Source organism: Heterodontus francisci, chromosome 13 (assembly GCF_036365525.1).
Source record: "Heterodontus francisci isolate sHetFra1 chromosome 13, sHetFra1.hap1, whole genome shotgun sequence".
NCBI lineage: Eukaryota > Metazoa > Chordata > Chondrichthyes > Heterodontiformes > Heterodontidae > Heterodontus > Heterodontus francisci.
Genome location: NC_090383.1, coordinates 104,311,086 through 104,331,633, shown reverse-complemented (window position 1 = coordinate 104,331,633; position 20,548 = coordinate 104,311,086). Strand labels below are relative to the sequence as shown.

At 39.6% G+C, this 20,548-nt stretch overlaps 1 protein-coding gene across 1 annotated transcript in view; it reads right to left on the bottom strand.

Moving 5' to 3' along the window:
* The window catches only part of cebpz (CCAAT enhancer binding protein zeta), a 32,482-nt gene extending 12,091 nt beyond the window's left edge, over window positions 1-20,391 (bottom strand). The window contains exons 1-11 of the mRNA XM_068045310.1: window positions 20,201-20,391; window positions 17,056-18,581; window positions 12,451-12,682; window positions 11,307-11,520; window positions 10,809-10,897; window positions 9,628-9,681; window positions 8,956-9,058; window positions 6,136-6,204; window positions 4,737-4,803; window positions 1,717-1,817; window positions 1,420-1,480 (exon numbers count right to left, since the gene is read on the bottom strand). Of these exons, the coding sequence (XP_067901411.1) occupies window positions 1,420-1,480; window positions 1,717-1,817; window positions 4,737-4,803; window positions 6,136-6,204; window positions 8,956-9,058; window positions 9,628-9,681; window positions 10,809-10,897; window positions 11,307-11,520; window positions 12,451-12,682; window positions 17,056-18,581; window positions 20,201-20,377 (2,693 nt within the window). The 5' untranslated portion in view covers window positions 20,378-20,391. The remainder of the gene's footprint in view (window positions 1-1,419; window positions 1,481-1,716; window positions 1,818-4,736; window positions 4,804-6,135; window positions 6,205-8,955; window positions 9,059-9,627; window positions 9,682-10,808; window positions 10,898-11,306; window positions 11,521-12,450; window positions 12,683-17,055; window positions 18,582-20,200) is intronic.
* Between the last annotated feature and the right edge of the window lie 157 nt (window positions 20,392-20,548).

Here is a 20,548-nt window from a genome sequence, read left to right as displayed (position 1 = left end):
GGATATGCATCTCAAGTGCCGTAATCTGCAGGGCTATGGACCAAATGCTGGAAGGTGGGATTAGAATAGGTGGATCGTTTTTTGGCCGGCACAGACACGATGGCCCAAGTGGCCTTTTTCTGTGCCTTAAACTTTCTATGATTCTAGCATAGGAATGAGCCTGTACCATCATTCAGATAGATTATGACTGATCTGTTCCTCAACTTCATTTACACTCCTTTGTTCCATATCCCTTGATACCTGTACCTAATAAAACTGTATCAATGGCAGTTTTTGAAAATTTCAGTGTAACCAGCATCCACATCCTTATCAGGGAGCAAGTTCTAGATTCCTACTACCCTTTGAGGAAAATGTGCTTCCTGATTTCACTCCTAAATATGCCCACTTGAGGAAATAGTTTATTTGTATCTATCCTATTGAATACCTTTAAAATTTTAAGCACCTAGATTAGATCATCTCAAACTTCTAAACAGAAAATACAAGCCAGGTTTATGAAACAACCCTTTATACCCTGGTATCATTCTGGTGAAACTGTGTCTTACACCTCCGAAGGCCAATATACTTTTCCTGAAGTTCAATGCCCAATACTAAACACAATACAAATGGGTTCTAAGGCTCTGCACAACTGAAGAATCAGCTCCTCATTTTTGAATTCAATCCCCTTGAGATAAAGGTCCAACCAGTTTCGACTGCTTTTGCTACCTGTGCACTAGCTTTTAAGTGATTTGGGGACACTGACACCTAAATCTTTTCTCCCCACAGCTCCCACCTCTAACTATTAAGAAAATATTCTGATACATCTTTCTCGGATCCAAAATAGATGACCTCACTTCTCCACATTGAACTCCATCTATAATTTTTCCCACTCACTTAAATCTCTATGTCCATTTGTATCCTCCTGCTCCCATTCACACAACTTACTGCGCCTCCTGCAAACCTGATATGCAACTCTATTCCTTCCAAATCATTAATATATATGGTGAAAAGCTGAGATCCCAGTACAAATCTTCAGGGACCATCACCACATCCTGACAACAGGAGAGCAAACCCATTCTGACTCTCTGCCTCCTACCTGCTAATTACCAACCCATGTCACGTGCACTGACATTTTTGCTAATAATCTTTTGTGCAGGACCTTGTCAAATGCTTCAAATTCCTCATGTTGGTGGCAATGGGCAGTTAGTTGGCAGGTGGGCAGTGAAGTCTGATCTCGAACAGTCGCTCTCCCAGGCAGCGCCATAGTCCATATATACAACATTCTAGTGCCACCAGATCTAGAGAGCTTAGATAGGCAATACCTCAGTTTACATCAAAAGAATGGACCAAAGACATTGAGCACACAAAAAAGTAAATCTTCTCTCTTGAAAAAACAGTTAAGGTTATTTATTGGCTGAAATTGTACAATAGAATAAACCTTACCTAGCAAAATCTAAACTGTCATCAATTAACGTTTCAAAAGATTTGTCTCCTTCATAGAAATCTGCAAAGGCAAATGCACAAGATCACCATGACTTAAAATGTTTCATACTTTACATATTACAGTGAAATGCATAACAGCCCGTTAATCATTTTGACGAGAGGAGCTATTACTGACAGACATTGCCTGCTACCATAATTCTACACATTTCTTAAGGCAAAAATCTATTATTCAACTGCACACCAAAATGTTCAAAATTCTTCATGATATATTTAAATATCTAGTTTAATAATGCTTACCAAGCACCTGCTCAAACTCATCATCATCCACATCTTCCACAGGTTCCTCATCTCCTCGGAATCTTCGTAGTTTCTGTGTTGCATTAAGTCTTTTGTAATATCTGAATATAAAGTTAACATCCAATTGATAATTAGACACTTCATACACCACAACTATTAAGGTCGGGCTCTCTTTAGTTGTGTTGCCATTCGAATTAAAAAGCATTCAGATTCAAAACTGACCCTGACCGATAGTCATAGGTTCTAATTACTGGAGTTAAAGACTTAGAAATTAAATTAGCTATGTGTTCTTAAAATAAGAAACTTTCTAATCAGGTCATGTTTCTATGCTGTAACATTAAACATTCTCAATCTGTACTTCAATGTGGGTACCCAGGTGCGGTTCAGCAGAATGAGGCAGAGAAACTGAAACACAGAACGTGACCTACCACGAGATACTTACTCTGGAAGAAATATCAAAGTTTGTTACTCATTGTGCTGAGGTAAAGATGGGCAATAAATGCTGGCCTTGCCAGCGATGCCCACATCCCATGAACAAATAAAAAGTATGGTCACAGGATTACCTCAATTTTATAATAGTCTGTATTTTCCCATTATAAACAATCCTAATGATTCACAAGCATCAAACTCTATTTTCACCTCTATATATGTGTATTACGATTTACCAACTTGAGTTACTGAATTCCCTAACCATATTCCAATGACAACTTGATTTATATTTGCATTTAATGTCCCAGGTGCGTAATTAGTCAAAACATCAGGACAGGTGACGAAAAGCTGGGTCAAAGAGTTAGGTTTTCAGGAATGCCGAAAGACGAGAGGTTTAGTGAGGCCTAGACAGGTGAAGGTACATCTGCCAATGATGGGGTAGGAGATTGGGAGTGCAAAAGAGGCTAGAAATGGAGGAACGCAGTGTTGGCAGTGGGTGGGAGGAGAGAGATAGGGAGGGCTGAGGCCATCAAGAGATTTGACTACAAGGTGTCATCAGCATATATGTGGAATCTGATGTGTTTTCAGATGTCACCAAGGGGCAGCATGTAGAGGAGAAATAAGAGGGGTCAAAGACAGATTCTAGTTAGACACCAGAGATAACAGTGCAGGAGTGGGAAGACAAGTCATTGCAGGAGATTCTCTGGTTACTCCAACAACACTCAAGAAGCTTGACACCATCCAAGTCAAAGCAGCCTGCTTGATTGGCACACCATCCACAAACAATCACTCCCTCCACCACCAATGCAGTGGCAGCAGTGTGCACCATCAATAAGATGCGCTGCAGCAACGCACCAAGGCTCCTTTGACAGCACCTTCCAAACCCGTAACCTCTACCACCCAAAAGGACAAGGGCAGCAGATGCATGGGAACACCACCAGCTTCCCCTCCAAGCCACACACCATCCTGACTTGGAACTATATTGCCATTCCTTCACTGTCATTCCTTCCTAACAGCACTGTAGATGTACCTACCCCACATGGACTGCAAGGGTTCAAGAAGGCAGCTCACCACCTTCTCAAGGGCAATTAGGGATGAGCAATAAATGCTGGGCTAGCCAGTGACGCCCACATCGCAGGAACGAATAAAAAAAAAAGTACTGAGGGAGTGCTGTACTGTCAGAGGTATTCTTTCGGATGAGTCGCTAAACCAAGACCCCATCTGCTCGGGTGGATATAAAAGATCCCATGGCACTATTTCGAAGAGAAACATAAGAGTTATCCCTGGTATCCTGGCCAATATTTATTCCTCGATCAACATCACAGAGATTATCTGGTCATTATCACATTGCTGTTTGTGGGAGTTTGCTGTGCGCATACTGGTTGCCACGTTTCCTGCATTACCACAGTGACTATACTTCAAAAGTACTTCATTGGCTGTAAAGCAGCTTAAGTCATCTGGTGGTCGTAAAAGCAGCTATATAAATGCAAGTCTTTTCTTTTACAAATGGATAGATAAGAACGGAACCAGACGAGGGCCGTCCCACTCAGCCAGATAATGGAGGAGAGGCTACAGATCGAGAAGAATGAAGAGGCAAAGTAAACCTTGGTCACAGTCTCTTCAACTGTACGTTTGATTTCTTCCCTCTCTACACCATTTCTTAGTGACCAATGCTTGTAAAGCACGCCAAGATTTTTGGGAGGACTAACAAGGCAAGGGAATATACAATGGATGGTAGGACCCTGGGAAGTACAGAGGGTCAGAGGGACCTTGGTGTACTTGTCCAGAGATCACTGAAGGCAGCAGCACAGGTAGATAAGGTGGTTAGGAAGGCATACGGGGTACTTGCCTTTATTAGCCGAGGCATAGAATATAAGAGCAGGGATGTTCTGATGGAGCTGTATAAAACGCTAGTTAGGCCACAGCTGGAGTGCTATGTACAGTCCTGGTCATCACACTATAGGAAGGATGTGATTGCACTGGAGAGGGTACAGAGGAGATTCACCATGATGTTGCCTGGGCTGAAGCATTTCAGCTATGAAGAGGCTAGGGTTGTCTTCCTTAGAGCAGAGAAGGCTGAGGGGAGATATGATTGAGGTATACAAAATTATCAGGGGCATTGATAGGTTAGATAGGAAGAAACTTTTTCCCTTAGCAGAGGGGTCAACAATCAGGGGGAATAGTTTTAAGGTAAGGGGCAGGAGGTTTAGAGGGGATTTGAGGAACAAAATTTTCACCCAGAGGGTGGTTGGAATCTGGAATGCATTTCCTGAAGAAGTGGTAGAGGCAGGAACCCTCACAACATTTAAGAAGTATTTAGATGAGCACTTGAAACGCCATAACATACAAGGCTATGGGCCAAGTCCAGGAAAATGGGATTAGAATAGATGGGTGCTTCATGGTCGGCGCAGGCGCGTTGGGATGAAGGGCCTGTTTCTGTGCTGTATAACTCTATGACTCTAAGATGTTAGTCTGCGTGAAGAGCTGTATATAAATCTGTGCTCTTGTGTACTAATCAATCCTTGTCACAATAACATAATTGCACAAATTTTAATAAGGTCCAAGTTCTACAAAATATCCAACTATCTTACCTGTGGAAAAATATTTCATCCACTGGGATCTGGCTCTCCCGCTGTTCAATAAACTTCTGACTATTCACTGTAAACATTGTAAACCATAATCAATATTAACAAGTCTATAAAATCCCATTTCAGAACTAGGCCTACAAGGTAATGATTTAAATTCTGGAATTAAAACAAAAAATCAGAATGAGGACTCATTTGGCATCTTTGAATAAAATGTGAGTTAGAGAATTTAGCAATGGTTGTGAAGATGAAGACAACAAATGCAATATATTAGACTACTAATGTAATTTTGTTGCACTGAATGAGCAAACCTTAACCCACGTAGTTTAAAACATCATAGGTTTGCATAAGTTCTTAGCTTAGCTTAGTGATGTAGCTGAACATATTTTCTATGTTATTCTGCCAAATTCCAAAATGTTTCCAAGGATCCCACCTCTCTTCACAAATGAACATCCCAAGCTCAAATTCAAAAACAAAAATTTACAAGTCACTCAGGAAAAATATGCTTTAGTGGGTGTTACAAAAACATTGGCGGCGCAGTGGTTAGCACCGCAGCCTCACAGCTCCAGCGACCCGGGTTCAATTCTGGGTACTGCCTGTGTGGAGTTTGCAAGTTCTCCCTGTGTCTGCGTGGGTTTCCTCCGGGTGCTCCGGTTTCCTCCCACATGCCAAAGACTTGCAGGTTGATAGGTTAATTGGCCATTATAAATTGCCCCTAGTATAGGTAGGGAAATATAGGGACAGGTGGGGATGTGGTAGGAATATGGGATTAGTGTAGGATTAGTATAAATGGGTGGTTGATGGTCGGCACAGACTCGTTGGGCCGAAGGGCCTGTTTCAGTGCTGTATCTCTAAACTAAACTAAACATTACTGATAGGACTTGAGTTGTGACCTTGTACAAATATTTTTCCATGTTCCTTCCTCATCTGTACAATCCATCCAAACCCATAATTACAGCATGGTCAATAATATAGTCTTACCCCTCTCTTCCTAACGGTGGGTAATTGTTTAACTGTCCTCTGTTACCAGACGCAAGTGGCAATTTTGTACATTCTCCAGCTAAAATCAGTTAACTCAATACAGACCAGTAATGAGATCTTTAACTTTCTTGATCTATATCACTTGGTATCACACCAGAGTGCACCTGCCTACCAAGCTATTGGGGGAGCTAGTTGTTAATCCATTAGCAGCAGCCGGATTTAATCAGTAGAAAATATTGGCATACACTGGTACAACTGATCTGTAATAAATGGCTTAGTACAAATGAAATTATGTTACTGAGCTGTGCAAAATCTTTGAATAGAAGCAGCTGCAAGAGAAAATGCATTAGAACTAATACACACTTAAAGCAAGGTTGACCACTGTATTCAGTTAATGGAATTACTGTTTTGTGTCATTAATTACCTGGCAGGTTGCGCACATCATTCAACAGAAGTTTCTGTTTAGGCTGCATCACAACACTGTCTGTGTTTTCTGCAACAAAAAAAGACAGTCAAAAGACTAATCTACATCTAAGAATGTAATTAAACAAACATATGAAAATGAAGGACAGGAAAAGACCAACTGGTCTATCAAGCCTGTCCTGTACCATCATGACACGCTGGGCTTCAAAATAGCAGACTAACTGGACAAAGTGTTTTTCACGGATGTAAAACTTTCACAAAAACCAAGAGAACTTCAAAAATTGCTTGTGTGAAATCTATGGGATCTAACATAAAATTACTATATATCAATTTAAGTTACTAGAAAGTACTCTTTATTCCCATAGCTGCAAAGTTTCTGATGGCAGGAACAGGGCACTACATTGTACACATCTTGTAAGGACAAAATTCACGGCCATGATCAAGTCAGATATGCTCACTAAATGATTTTCCTACCATTCATTAGTTGCATTCCCTACACATTACTCTCTAAGGTTACGGGTCAACTTGTACTATAAGCAACTCCATTACTTTCCAGTAATTACTTTTATCAATACTCAAATGGCCACAGACACAAGTACAAATCAGATACTTGACTTGTTGCTGTCTAATTCCCTATCATAGAATGATTACAGTACAGAAGGAGGCCACCTAGTCCATCATGTCGATGCCACCTCCCTGTAAGAATAACAGGGCTATATTATCCAAGCACCCAGAGGAAAAACAAACAGTGGGCGGCACAGTGGTAGCACCGCAGCCTCACAGCTCCAGCGACCCGGGTTCAGTTCTGGGTACTGCCTGTGTGGAGTTTGCAAGTTCTCCCTGTGACCACTTGGGTTTTCGCCGGGTGCTCCGGTTTCCTCCCACAGTCAAAGACTTGCAGGTTGATAGGTAAATTGGCTATTGTAAATCGCCCCTAGTGTAGGTAGGTGGTAGGAGAATGGTGGGGATGTGATAGAGAATATGGGATTAATGTAGGATTAGTATAAATGGGTGGTTGTTGGTCGGCAAAGACTCGGTGGGCCGAAGGGCCTGTTTCAGTGCTGTATCTCTAAATAAAATAAAGAAAATCCGTCCCATTTGACTCTACTGCCCTTTGTCCTACCAGCTGAACTAGAATGGAATATTAAAGCTGTTTACATAACAAAAACAACAAAAATTGCTTTCTGATAACTACATTCAAAACCGATACTCCATTTTCTAAAGCAGAGCATGCAGTCAACTGTAATGACAGCTATCGCAACACTTCAGGACTTGATCTCAACTGCCAAAATACTGGCCAAATCACTATGCATTTTTAGTGCTCTTTCATATACATATAACTCCAATATTTATTTTTCATCACTTATTAAAATGTTAAAAATTAATCTCATACTAGTTCGACAACACAAAACCTATCCTATTGTTACACAACACTCATAATGAGGGTCTGCAAGGTCTTTCTGTATGGATGGATTAAGATCAAGATTCCTCATCCAAACGTATTTTGTGAACTTATGGACCCAACTATTCATGATTTTCTTGCCAATGTGCAGTCAGGACCACTCTCAATTAACTCAGACTAAAACGTACCCATCTTTTTTGAGATCTGGCAATTCAGGTCAGGGAGTCACAACCTTAATGATCAACCAATGTATGCCTAGGTTTAGTCAGTAAGTGTCTCTATTTATATAAAAATGGGCATCATTTCGGCTCTTGCCCCAACTCAATGCTGCAATACAAGGACATGATGCACTGTTCTAGAAGAACCAAGAGAGCTATTCAATTAAGTCCCTTTGAGCCCAGAAAGGTTTGATTGTAAACCAAACAGAGGTTCAGGCTGTTCAGAGTTTAATTGTTATTTGGTCAGGAACCTCTCTTGCAGATTGGAATGTATTTCAAGTTTCAGGTTCCAAGACAGAAGCATCCAGCATTAAATTACTGGTTTTCTTCAAGATCATTCCGAATCTGTAACTAAGCACAAAGCCTAAATGTAGTGGAAAAAACACATGGTAGATGTAAGATTTGTACATATGCTAGCAGATTTCCTGTCACTGCAAATTGAGTGATGTATTGTTTTATAAAGACTGGAGTGTTTCTAGGCCACAATATATAATATATGAAAATACAGGTTCAAATGGGCCACAGTTTAGTTCTTGTTTGACCAGGAGTTTTTTTTTTAAAGTTGGAATACATTTGACAATCTCAGCCTAAAGCTCAGAATGACTGACCAGGTTTGAGACTAGGTCAGAACTCGGGATAAAATGTTTGGGTTTCTTTGTTTTGTTTTAGGTGTGATTACAAAGATTTTTGAAATTAACCGACATCCATGTTAATATGTATTTTGTCTTAAGGACATTCTTTATATAATTTCAAATAACTGGCTTGCTTCTCTTTTTTTGTAAAATTTACTGGACAGAAATTTGCAGGAACCAACTAGATGAACGAAAAAAAGCTTAGAACAGATTTGCCTATACTTAAGTGTGACAAATTGTGCAACATAAGAAATGTGCCACCGAAAGAAATGCACTTTCTGTATAATACTGAAATAGTTATTAGCAAAACACAGAGTACGCAACTCTTCAAGATTATTGAATCTGATCTTGACAGGTTGGTTATGTTCAAGCCTCTTTTTGCCAATAATAGCTCTCATTCTGTATGCTGATTAACACTGCACTACATGTCACAACTATGTAATCCTAATTGAAGGATTTTGTTCAAGAAAGTATTGTAGAACATGGGAAATGTATACATTTTGCAATAAGATATAAAACACTAGATTTTTTGAAAACAGTAAAAGGTTTACACCAAAGGCAGGGCCTACCTTTGCCTTTGTGCTGTTTGGGATTTCTGTACACGAAACGATCAAGAAATCGCATTAATGTAAAATCCTGCAGAGGGTCTCCGGAATACTGGATCTGGTTACCCTACCAGAAATCATACAAGCAACAAGTTTATTTTTTTTCAACTCAACAGATACCATTTTTATAAATCTGTTGAAATAGTTAGAGTAACAAGTTAGCAATGCTCAAATTGGTTTAAAGAGAAAACTGGCACCTAACAAACCATATTTGTAGAAATCATTTACAAAGCAGTTAAAGAACAGAACAGACCCAACAAAAATTTCTGTAACCAAAAATTTCTGGGAAGACGGGAAAAGGGAGAGACTACAATTGCTAACAGTGTTCGTGGGCCACAGAAGGGATACATCAAGGATGAGGTCCTGCAGAGTGTAATAGTTTGTCAACACACATACAAGAATTGTCTCTTGGGCGAGGCAGCAAGGGCTTCTGCCACCTATGGAGCTGTACCTCACAATAAGAGAATAAAATTGAAAAGGGGAAGAAATTGGCAACTGTAACAACTACTCCACATGCCTTTTTACAAGGTCATTTCAAATTTCAAAAGAAGTCACTGAATAACTATTTTGTTGACAGAAAGCTGGGGAAACAGACAGGAAAAACAGCAAACCTCACAACACATTTATGTATCTTACCTGCAGGATAGTTGTTGCAAACAGTGCCACAGATGGGTGAAAATGTTCACTCAACTGGGAACAAACAACAAAATTTAATGAATGCAAAATAAATATTAGGACAAACTTTCATACTTATGGAAACCCTTTCCCTGTTCATGCACATTTAGAAATAGCTATCCCAACATTTAAATAAAAACACACATTAAAAAATTCATAAATAACTTAAGGACCCGTGTACTTTATGCCTCAGTGGATATATTTGGTGACGGTTGCAAAACCGTGTTTCTTGTACCCAAAATTCCTAACACTCAAGTCCAGAAACAGGATCCTGTTGATCACAGGACATAATGAGCAGCCTGGGTGAAGGGAGTGCAGGAATGGGGCTGAGTTGGGGACAAGATCCTAAAAGATCCTAGATGAGGGGGTTAAAAAAAAAAACAGGAACTTTATATAGCAGAGCACCACAGCAGTAGATTATGGAATGGCAAGATCAGGCTTCTTTCCAGGTTCTACCAGAGAGTGTACAAGCAAATTCATGGCAGGAGAGGAGCAAGTCCAGTGCCCTGGCCAGCATTTACTCCTTCACCAATACCACCAAAATAGATTTATTTGTTCACTTATCGCATTGCTGTTTATTGGACCACACCATGCTTCTCTACAGAGACTACATTTCAAAAGTATTTTATTGGCTCTGAAGTGCTTTGAGATGTTCTGAGTTTGTGAAGGGCACTGTATAAATTTAAATTCTTTGTTTCTTCCAAAGTAAATGAAGATCAGTAATAAAACTATCTGAAGAACATGCCTATGATACAAAAAGGTCTCATGCTAAACCGGATTTCTAAATAATTATTTTTCATCCTCAAGTGAATATTTTGGAATGATAAAAGATGCAGACTCTTCTTTCTAAAACATAAAACAAAAACATAACTTTGTTCAATTAAATGTGTGGCATAACAAACACCCCCCAAAAAATCCAGCAAATAAATAAGAAAACGTCCTCCATAGTGTGTTAACTTCATACCCAAAAGTGGTCTGATGTCAGAACATATTTTTCTAGTTATTGATTTACACAGTTGATGCCACTACTTTTCTTTGGATTACACATGAATGATCAAGCATCTAAACCTTTTAGTTTAAAAAAAAACTTTACCACTGTGCATATAACCGAGCAATATTTAATCAGGAAGAATTCATTTTACCTTCTTCAATTCCCAGAGGCCGGTGCGGTCTGCTCCACAAGAGAGAGGATTCCTGTGGAGTGGGTCATAACTTCCCAGACACTTTCCACCTGAAACACAGAGCAGAGCTTAATAATACTAGCAGCACTTTGCATAGTAGCAATTCATGTTAACAAAGCTCAATTTTTTCACTTCTTAAACAGTTTTTAATTAAAAAAATATTCTTTGAAATATAGAAGCCAACCTCAATACATGGGATCCTGGGCTTTATAAATAGAGACGTACAGTACAAAAGCAAAGAGGTTACGCTGAATCATTGGTCAGGCCTCACCAAGAGGGCAGAGGAGACCTCTGTTTGGCATTTCATCAGAATCAATAGAGACGGAGGGTGGGGGGAGGGAGGATGTGTGGGCCAAAGAGGAAGATTTCCTCTTACGCTATATGTAGCGAAATTATAAAGAATAAGCTTGCAATAGAGGAAATTTTGCCCAACACTGGCCTATCCAAATAGTTTACCACCTTGATTTTTGTAGTGCAACCATGATCCAGATGCTGTTGATTCTGTTTTTCTATATACAATTGTATTCTGTACTTCCATTTCTTGTCCTTTGGCAGCAGCTATACATTTCGCCCCTTCATCTGATTTCTTCTCCATTATCTTTTCATCAAGATCTTCAAATTTCTCTTCATCACTGTCATCAACATCTTTAAAGTGTTCTTCTTCATCTGATTCCTGAGCAGAAAATATTTGACATACATAAATAGCATGCAATGCTTTATTTAGTGTTATCAATGACATAGTAAGGACACTGTTTATTCTGATGAATGCCACTTGTAGAATGTAATATCTGCAGGAATAGAAGGTTGGTGCTACAAATGCTATCAATAATTTTCTCCCAACCTTTCCTGAAGGTGCCATCTCATGCTGGGATTATGGTTCCATTGTTGAAGGTGGGGGGTGGGGGGGGGGGCAGGGGTAGTGGGGAAGCAGGTATCTCATTCAAGTGACCTTTCTTTGTTTAGGACAGTGTCAGTGAGACACTGTCACCTTGCCAATCTGCTTCTCACCCATTATCCCTGCACTTTCCATTGGGCTTATTTGATAGCAATTAAGAGTGGAACACCTGGTGGCCAAATGAAGCATCCCAGTGGAGATCAACTAACTCAATACAGCACAGAAAACTTTGGACTTTTTATACTTAATGCATTAAACCTGTAGACTATAAGGGGAGCACATCACTAACTTTTAAAATACAGAAATCTACATCCTAGGTGAGGATTAAAACACTTGTGCAGTTTAGTCTAGGATTTTCAAAATTAACCTTGTTAATTATCCCTGACTTGATATTTTCAAACTCTACTTGAACCCCTGCTTCTTAATATACTAATACACCTGAATTCTCCTATCAGGTAAAATGTTAATTCTGAGCACTTTTAAATGTATTTTCCGTCACCATCCAATGCACTTTAAATTATTAAGTATGCAATGGCCTTATAAAACCTTGCTCCATTCTTACGTTATTTAACAAAAAGCTCATTCCTACTCCCACAAAACTTAATGCTGGATAAGTCCATTACAAGGGCTGTGAACAATGTATTTTATAGCAAAGGGGAAAACAATAACATGAAACACAATGGATTGATAAAATAGTGAAAGCAATACCTCATGTTCTTGTAAAAGGACTCGGATGCCTGGCTTCAGTTTCAAAATCTCAGAAATCAGATAGAGAGCTCCACATATAAATGCTGGTGTCTGGCCACAAGCGGCCTGCAAGATCCGTTTTATAAATGCCTTAATGCGACAAAGCACGACATCAGACTTCAAAGACTTGTACAGCAAATTCAGAAACATGGCTTGCTTAGAATATTGCGCCAGTTCCGGATCCAGCAGTTTCCTGCATACAAAAGGCACATTAATTTTTTTTTTTTTACAACAGGTATAGAAATACATAAATGCTTATCTCAGGCATCTTGAATCATAGAAGAGGCACAGAAAGCCATTTAGTCTCTGTGGCCATCAGTGCTAGCTCCACACTGGAACTTTCTTCATACTGTAATATTTTGTGTGTATCTAATTTCCTCAACGTTGTGATGGCCTCTGCTTCAAAAGTCTCATGTTAATGCATTCCAAATTCTGTTTACGCACTATGAAAATATTCTTCCAGGATCTCACTTCGTACTTCTAATATTAATCCTAAATGTACATCCCCCTTGTTACCAGTGAAAATAATCTTTCATTGCCTGCTCACCCAAAGACTTTCAAAATAACCAATTCCAAACCAAAACCAGCCTCTAGCTTTATTGAAGCAAGGTACAGAACAAAATTTACAGAACCCAGCAAGTTGTAGTAGTTTTCTATGTTCCACTTTTTCCAATTTATGATAGAACTCATGATTATTACATCAGTAGAATTAACTTATAGGCAGCATATATGGAATGAGAAGGCAGATATCTGATGTAGAAAGACCTTGTGCCACAATATGGTAGGATGTAATTTTATGTCTGTGACTCATTGCAGCACGTTTCTGATCTCGACTAGGCTTGAGGCACAAAGATACTGCTACTCAGAAAACCTATATTGGTAAGTGAGCAGATGCTTGAAGCACTCTCAATTTTTGCTGACCACTTTGATGGGAAAAGCAACTTCAGCAAAAAGCTTACAGCAGATATGAATTTATCTGCCTTATATGTACGGTCCCCCAAACAAAATGCGAAGTTAGAAGTATAAGCCATGAAATAAAGAGAGAAACTATAGTAACTGTAACAAGATGTTGAACAAAACTTGTTAAACTGGAGAACTGAAAAAAGGTTTGATTTAATTTTTTGTATGTCTTTTCCAAAGCAGGTCAGTGCAAGTGGAGGCAATTTTTTATCTAACAGCTATGTACCCAAGTTCAGGTAACTCAGGTCATAAAAGTGCTCCTTTTGAATTCCAGCAGGGTTCGTGTTTCCAAAATGAATAAGATTAGTACTTGATGTTAAGATGTGGGAGAAAACAGAGTACAGCTTGGAATGTACCCTACTTGTCACACTGTTGCAGTACCTCATGGCTATATGGCAATGGATCAATGAATGCCATATACAATGGAAGACAATCTTCAAATGTTACACAGAATGTACAGCACAGAAACAGGCTATTCGGCTCAACTGGTCCATACCAAATGCTCCACACAGGCCAGCCTAACTCTACTTAATATCAGAGATCGAATGGATTTGGGTAATCTTCTCTCTCTCAGTACACACACATTTTAGAAGACTAGTGGAAACGTAACATTCTTAACTTATCTTAGGAATTCAAATTAACTGTCCAAAATATATAGAAGCAATCAATCTCTGGGGAGTCATAAAACAGTATTTAATCTGGGAGAAGAATTCTGTGACTACCAGAAGATCCAAAGATAATTATTACATGCGTTGTTGTAACCAGACATAAACACCTCAATGATTCCTTAACACCTTCTACCTCGGAGAGAGCATTCATCTGCTCTGTCTCTCTGTTGTATTTTGCACTGGTGATAGTTGGGCTTTGCTGGATTTGGGTTTCTACCAATGGTATCATCATGCCTTACACTAAATTCATCCTTGGACAATTATTAAAAAATTGATTCGATTGCTTCAAATGAATCAAACTAGTAAGCACTACATAAAAGCTTACCAATGATTGTTAATTTAGACAAAATCACTATAATTTGATAATTTTACCTCACTTCTTGATAAACTAGCTTCCTTCATGTTAAACATTCCTTAATACTTGAATTATGTCAGAAACACTGATATATGTTGTACAATTTAGATTAAGGGAAGTTAAAAACAAATAAGTATATAGATTTGTGCTCATTAAGTTGACAAATGTTTCTGCTAGCAAATAGAGCACTTCATCCAAGGTCACTATGGCTCCTCCAGATCGGATATAGCATGTTGGGGTGGAGAGGGATTTCCTTGAAGCATACAGAAAGACCGTTTTATTCCTTCTCACTTTGCCTCAGCCTCAGAAGAGCATCCTTATTCCAGCAGTTGCCACATCCATTTCTCACATCAACTATACTCATGCACTGAAAAATGGAAAGAGGAAGAATAGAGAAAGACTTGGGGGCAGGGGCAATTAAATAGATTAAAATGTCATGGACAGATACAGAAAATAATCTAAATGGCTAATGGAATGCTGGCCTTTATATCTAGAAGAACAGAATACACGAGGGTAGAAGTCATGCTTCAGCAAAGCCCTGGTCAAACCACACCTGGAATACTGAAAGCATTTTTGGGCACTGCAACTTTGGAAGGATATATTGACCTTGGAGGGAATACAGCGTATATTTACCATAATGATACCTGGACGCAAAGGTTAAATTACGAGGAGATTACACAAACTAAGTTGTATTCCCTGGAGTTTAGAAACTTAAGGAGTGATTTGATTGACATTTTCAAAATATTAAGGGGAACAGATAAGGTAGATTGGGAGAAACTATTTCTGCCAATTGGGAGACTAGGGGGCACAGTAAAAAGAGACAGACCTTTCAGGAGTGAAATTAGGAAACATTTCTTCATGCAAAGAGTAGTAAGAGTTTGGAACTCTCTTCTGTAAACAGCATTTGATGAAAGATCAATGTTAATTTCAAAACTGAGATTGATGGATTTTTGTTAGTCAAAGGTATCAAGGGATATGGGGCAAAGACAGGTATATGAGTTAGGCTGCAGATCAGCCATGATCTCACTGAATGGCGGAACAGGCTTGAGGGGCTAAATGGCCGACTCCTGTTCGTAAAGGGATAACCAAACTGAATGAAGAAAACAAACCCCCAAACAAAAAAAGAGTTGATTTGGTATACATGGACTTCCAAAAGGCATCTGATACAGTACCACACAACAGACTTGCGAGCAAATGTATAGCTCATGGAATAAAAGGGGCAGTAGCAAATTGGATACAGAATTGGCCAAGTGACAGGAAACAAAGAGTAGTGGTTAATGGATGTTTTTCAGGCTGAAGGAAGGTTTATATGGAGTTCCCCAGGGGTCAGTGTTGGGACCCTTACTTTTCCTGATATATATTAATGACCTAGACCCTGGTGTACAGGGCCCAATTTCAAAGTTTTGAGATGATATGAAACACAGAAGCATTGTGAACTGTGAGGAGGATAGTGTAGAACTTCAAAAAGACATAGACAAGTTGGTGGAATGGGCAGGCAGGTGGCAGATGAAGTTCAATGCAGAGAAATGTGAAGTGATTCATTTTGGGAGGAAGAGCATGGGGAAACAATATAAAATGAAGGGCACAATTCTAAAAGGGGTGCAGAAGCATAGGGACCTGGATGTATATGTGCATAAGTTATTGAAGATGGCAGGACAGGTTGAGAGAGTGCTTCATAAAGCACACAGTATCCTGTGTTTCATTAATAGGGGAATAGAGTACATGAGCAAGGAAATTATGTTGAATTTGTATAAGACACTAGTTTGGCCTCAGCTATAATACTGCGTCCAGTTCTGGACACTGCACTTTAGGAAAGATGCGAAGGCATTGGAGAGTGCAGAAAAAATTCAAGAGAATGGTTCTAGGGATGAGGAACTTCAGTTATGAAGATAGAAAGGAGAAGTTAGTACGGTTTTCCTTGGAGAAAAGAAGGCTGACCAGGAGATTTGATGGAGGTATTCAAAATCATGAGGGGTCTGGACAGAGTAGATAGAGAGAAACTGTTCTCACTCATGAAAGGACTGAGAATAAGAGGGCACAAATTTAAAGTAATTGGTAAAAGAAGCAAAAGCGACATGAGGAAAATGTTTGCATGCAGTGAGTGGTTAAGGTCTGGAATGCACTGCCCGAGATTGTGGTGGAGGCAGGCTCAATTGAAGCATTTGAAAGGGAATTAGATGGTTATCTGAAAAGGAAGAATGTGCAGGGTTACGGGGAGAAGGCAGGGGAACGGCACTAAATGAACTGCTCATTCGGAGAACCTGTGCAGACATGATGAGCCAAATGGCCCCCTTCTGCGCTATACCAATTTTGTGATTCTGTGATGTTGATAAGCGATCCAGCATTTTTAATTATTGTAGACAGACTATCAATTATTTCATAATTTTAAACACTTGTCATACTGCCATATGATGTTATCCCAATTTTTAAAAAGCCTCAATTCTTCAAGGCTTTCTTTGTATTTGTATATCAGGCTGCATTCTCGTAGATCTACTTGTAACTTCTTGAAAGCCATTTGAAATTTTAAAAAACTTCACATTGCAGGTTTTAAGTCAAAAGTATTTATACAGAAGTAAAGGTTACCTGTAGAGTGCTACATAATATCGATTGGATATGGCTTGTTGAGAGTCCATCACCTGAAATAGTAACATTAGTGCTTGGACACTTGTGGTGAAGTTCACAACATGTACAACCCTGAACAAAGTATCCATTTGTTCCATTATCTTTTCATCATCCATCTTGGAGTAAGGAAAAGCTCGATTGACACCTGACAGCAAGGCACTTAGCATTTTAGAGTCCAGTTCTGTCTTTTTAACATAGGCATGGAAAAATGAAAAGTAAACAGCTATTAGTTTCCCAGCCAGATCACTCTCTTCATGACTCAAGACCATTTGGTTGAGAAAGCAAATGGCATAATACTGGGCTTTCAGACTAATGTTAGGCCTGTACAGAAGGCGCTCAACTTCACAGCACACAACCATTTTCATATTGGGATGCTTATGGAGCAAAGTTTCCAAAAGATAGGAGGCCTTTGTGGCCAATTTATATTGTGGATCTCCTAACTTATTCACTAACTGGACCAGCAGGGCTTTCTCCTGCTCTGGCTTATTGCACAAGATCTCATGGACTGTTGCCAAGGCACGAGCTTTTGTTGCCTGCACAGTGTCATGAGCCAAAGTTTCTAATGCCTGCACAAACTCCGCAAAATAATGCTTCAACAGGTGTTCAAAGTACCACAATATTAAGCGCTTGTCTTGGGCATCCTTGTTCCCACTGGCAAGCTCCTGCAGGTTTTTAAAGGGATGCTGGGAGAAAGTTCGTAGTTTTCGATTGTCTGGGAGCAGGTCAGAGACCAGTAGCTCTGTTAGCGTACTCAAAGCCATTAAGCATTGCCGCCGACTTCCCTTCTTCTTGATTTGGTTGACTAAGGCCTCCACAAAGTGTAGAGTATGCACTGGAGCATCTTGCACCATAAGTGTCATAGCTGCCATTCTGTCTACTAATGTGCCTGTTGTGACAACAGTTTTCATCCACGTAGAGTTTGCTCCTTTTTGGATATTTTTCTTATTCCTGTAAAGATTGGTCTCATGCTCATACAGCTGTTTAGCTAGATTCCTATACTGTGCGATGAATGATTCATCTTGTGGCTTAGAGCTGTGCTCATTGGTATACTCCACATCATACCACTTTCCTCCAGGCTTTATCAATAAGTACGTTTTGGGCTGAAATTCAAAGGTGACCTGTTGCTTAGCCTTCCTGCCCGGTAATCCAGATGTACTAGATACTTCATTATCTTGAATGAGCTTTTTCTTTCCATTCTTTCCAGGCAACTCCTTTTGTTCATCCTTTCCATCGTGGAACTTCTTTTTCAGTCCCTCATTTTTTTTATTCTTGCTTTTCTTGTCAACTTTTTCTTTTTCCTTTGTAATTTGTTTTTCCTTTTCAGTGCAGTCTTCATTTTCCTGAAGAATTCTGGAGTACTTGCTTATGCCTATTTTATTGATGAAGGCTTCTAATTCACCTTCTTTCAGATCATCTATTGCTGTCTTTTTTCCACCATCGACTAGTTCTTCATTCTCATTCAAAGAATACAGCATTACATAGTCAGCCTGTAAAAAAAAAAATTATTACATAGAAGAGACAATACCACACACAATGAAGTATTTTACTGAAACCAGGTTCTACTATCCTGGTCCAATCACATGAATAGTAATATGCATAACAATTTGTCAGTCTAAGGCAGAAATACTGGGATTAAAATACTTGTAATAAAAAAAACTTGCATTTCTATAGTGCCTTTAATGTCTCAAGGCACTTCACAAGAGTGTTGTCAGACAAAATCTGACACTGATTTTCAAAAGGAGACATTCGGACAGGTGACCAAAAGCTTGGTCAAAGAGGTAGGTTTTAAGAAACATCTTAAAAGAAGATAGAGCTGGAGAGGTTTAAGCAAGAAATTTCAGAGCTTAGAGCCTACACAGCTGAAAGCACAGCCGACAATAGTGGGACAAAGGAAATAAGGGACGTACAAGAGGTTAAAATTGGAAGAACGCAGAGTTCCTCGAGTGTTGTAGGGTTGTTGAATAGCTCTGTAAAATTATTTCACAGCATTTTTCCAGTAAACGCTGTCATTTTGAATCCTAACAGGCTAAGCAGGCTAGAGCTGGGTGTTTCAGCCTTCTGCAGTGCAAACCAACTCCCACAGGGCACAGCAATGGCTTCAGCAGCACACTGATCAGTGTACTTGTATCAAAGATAGCACAGAGGCAGTTGGCATTGGCTCGGGTGAGTACCACAATTTTAAAATACCTTCAAGAAAGGACAGGTGACAGGCAAGTGGTACTTAACAGGGTTAGGAGGAGGCATGTGTGGAGCAAAAACACTAACATGCACCTGATGAACTCAATGGCCTGTTCCTCTGCTACTATGTACTGATGGTGGTTATGTTGCTAACATTAAGATCCAACTCCAATTCAAAAGAAAAATACTACTGGTGCTGGAATTTTGAAATAAAAACAGAAAATGTTGGAAATACTCAGCAGGTCTGGCAGCATTTGTGGAGCGAGATGATCATTGACCTTAAATGTTAACTGTCTCTCTCCATAGATGCTGCCAGACCTGCTGAGTATTTCCAGCATTTTCTATTTTTATTTTATATTAAAATTCAACTAAAATAAGTTAGATCCCAGCCTTTTCAATTATCAAGTATACTAACTTAAAACACCACTAACGAGAGGCTGTAACTATATATTCCTGACAACCTGTAAACAGCTTCAGTCTTGAATGAATTGCCATTTCCTCCAGTTAAACATTGAGAAAACTACAGGCAGTGTTTAAGCCCTTGCAACAAACCCTGTAGCCTTTACGACTAACTTCACCGCCATCTCTAGCCATCGTTTCAAACTAACCCAGACTGTGCACAACCTCACTGCCCTACCTCACGGTAACCTTTTTCCTCACCATCCCCAAGACCACCAACTTCCACGACTATAACACTGCTTGCCTTCACCCTCATTTGCTGCTACAGCAATCATTCAGAATTGTTGCGCCCTGATTACTAATATATCTCAAGCCTCCCTCCCGCTGTCTCGTTCACTAGTAACCAGAAGAACTTCACCCACGTGTACAGAGAGATCTCCGCACCAGGCAGCAAGCCAGAGCCAAACCCCCGATTGTACAGTTCAAATACTAACATGTTGCCCGGCCACCCTCCCTCTCTTTCGCATACCTTGGTTCCTCCGAGTCGCAGCACCTCGTCCAGCGTGAACCCATCACCCGTGCCCTCCGCGTCGCAACGTTCCGGCTCGTCCTGAATCTCCTCCTTCTCTTCCTCTGAATCTTCCAAAAGCGGTTCCAGCTCCTCTGTCGCCATGTTACCATTCGCCACCGTGCTGCTAGTACGCATGCGTAATCCAGACCCTGACAGATTGATAAACCCATTGATTAGAAAAATCAAAACGGATTCAAAACAGAAGACAAAATAAAAACGTTTTCAAATAATAAATCTGTATGAAATATTTCAACCCTGTTAATACACCAAATAATTCTAACATATCCTTTATTGATCTGGAGAACA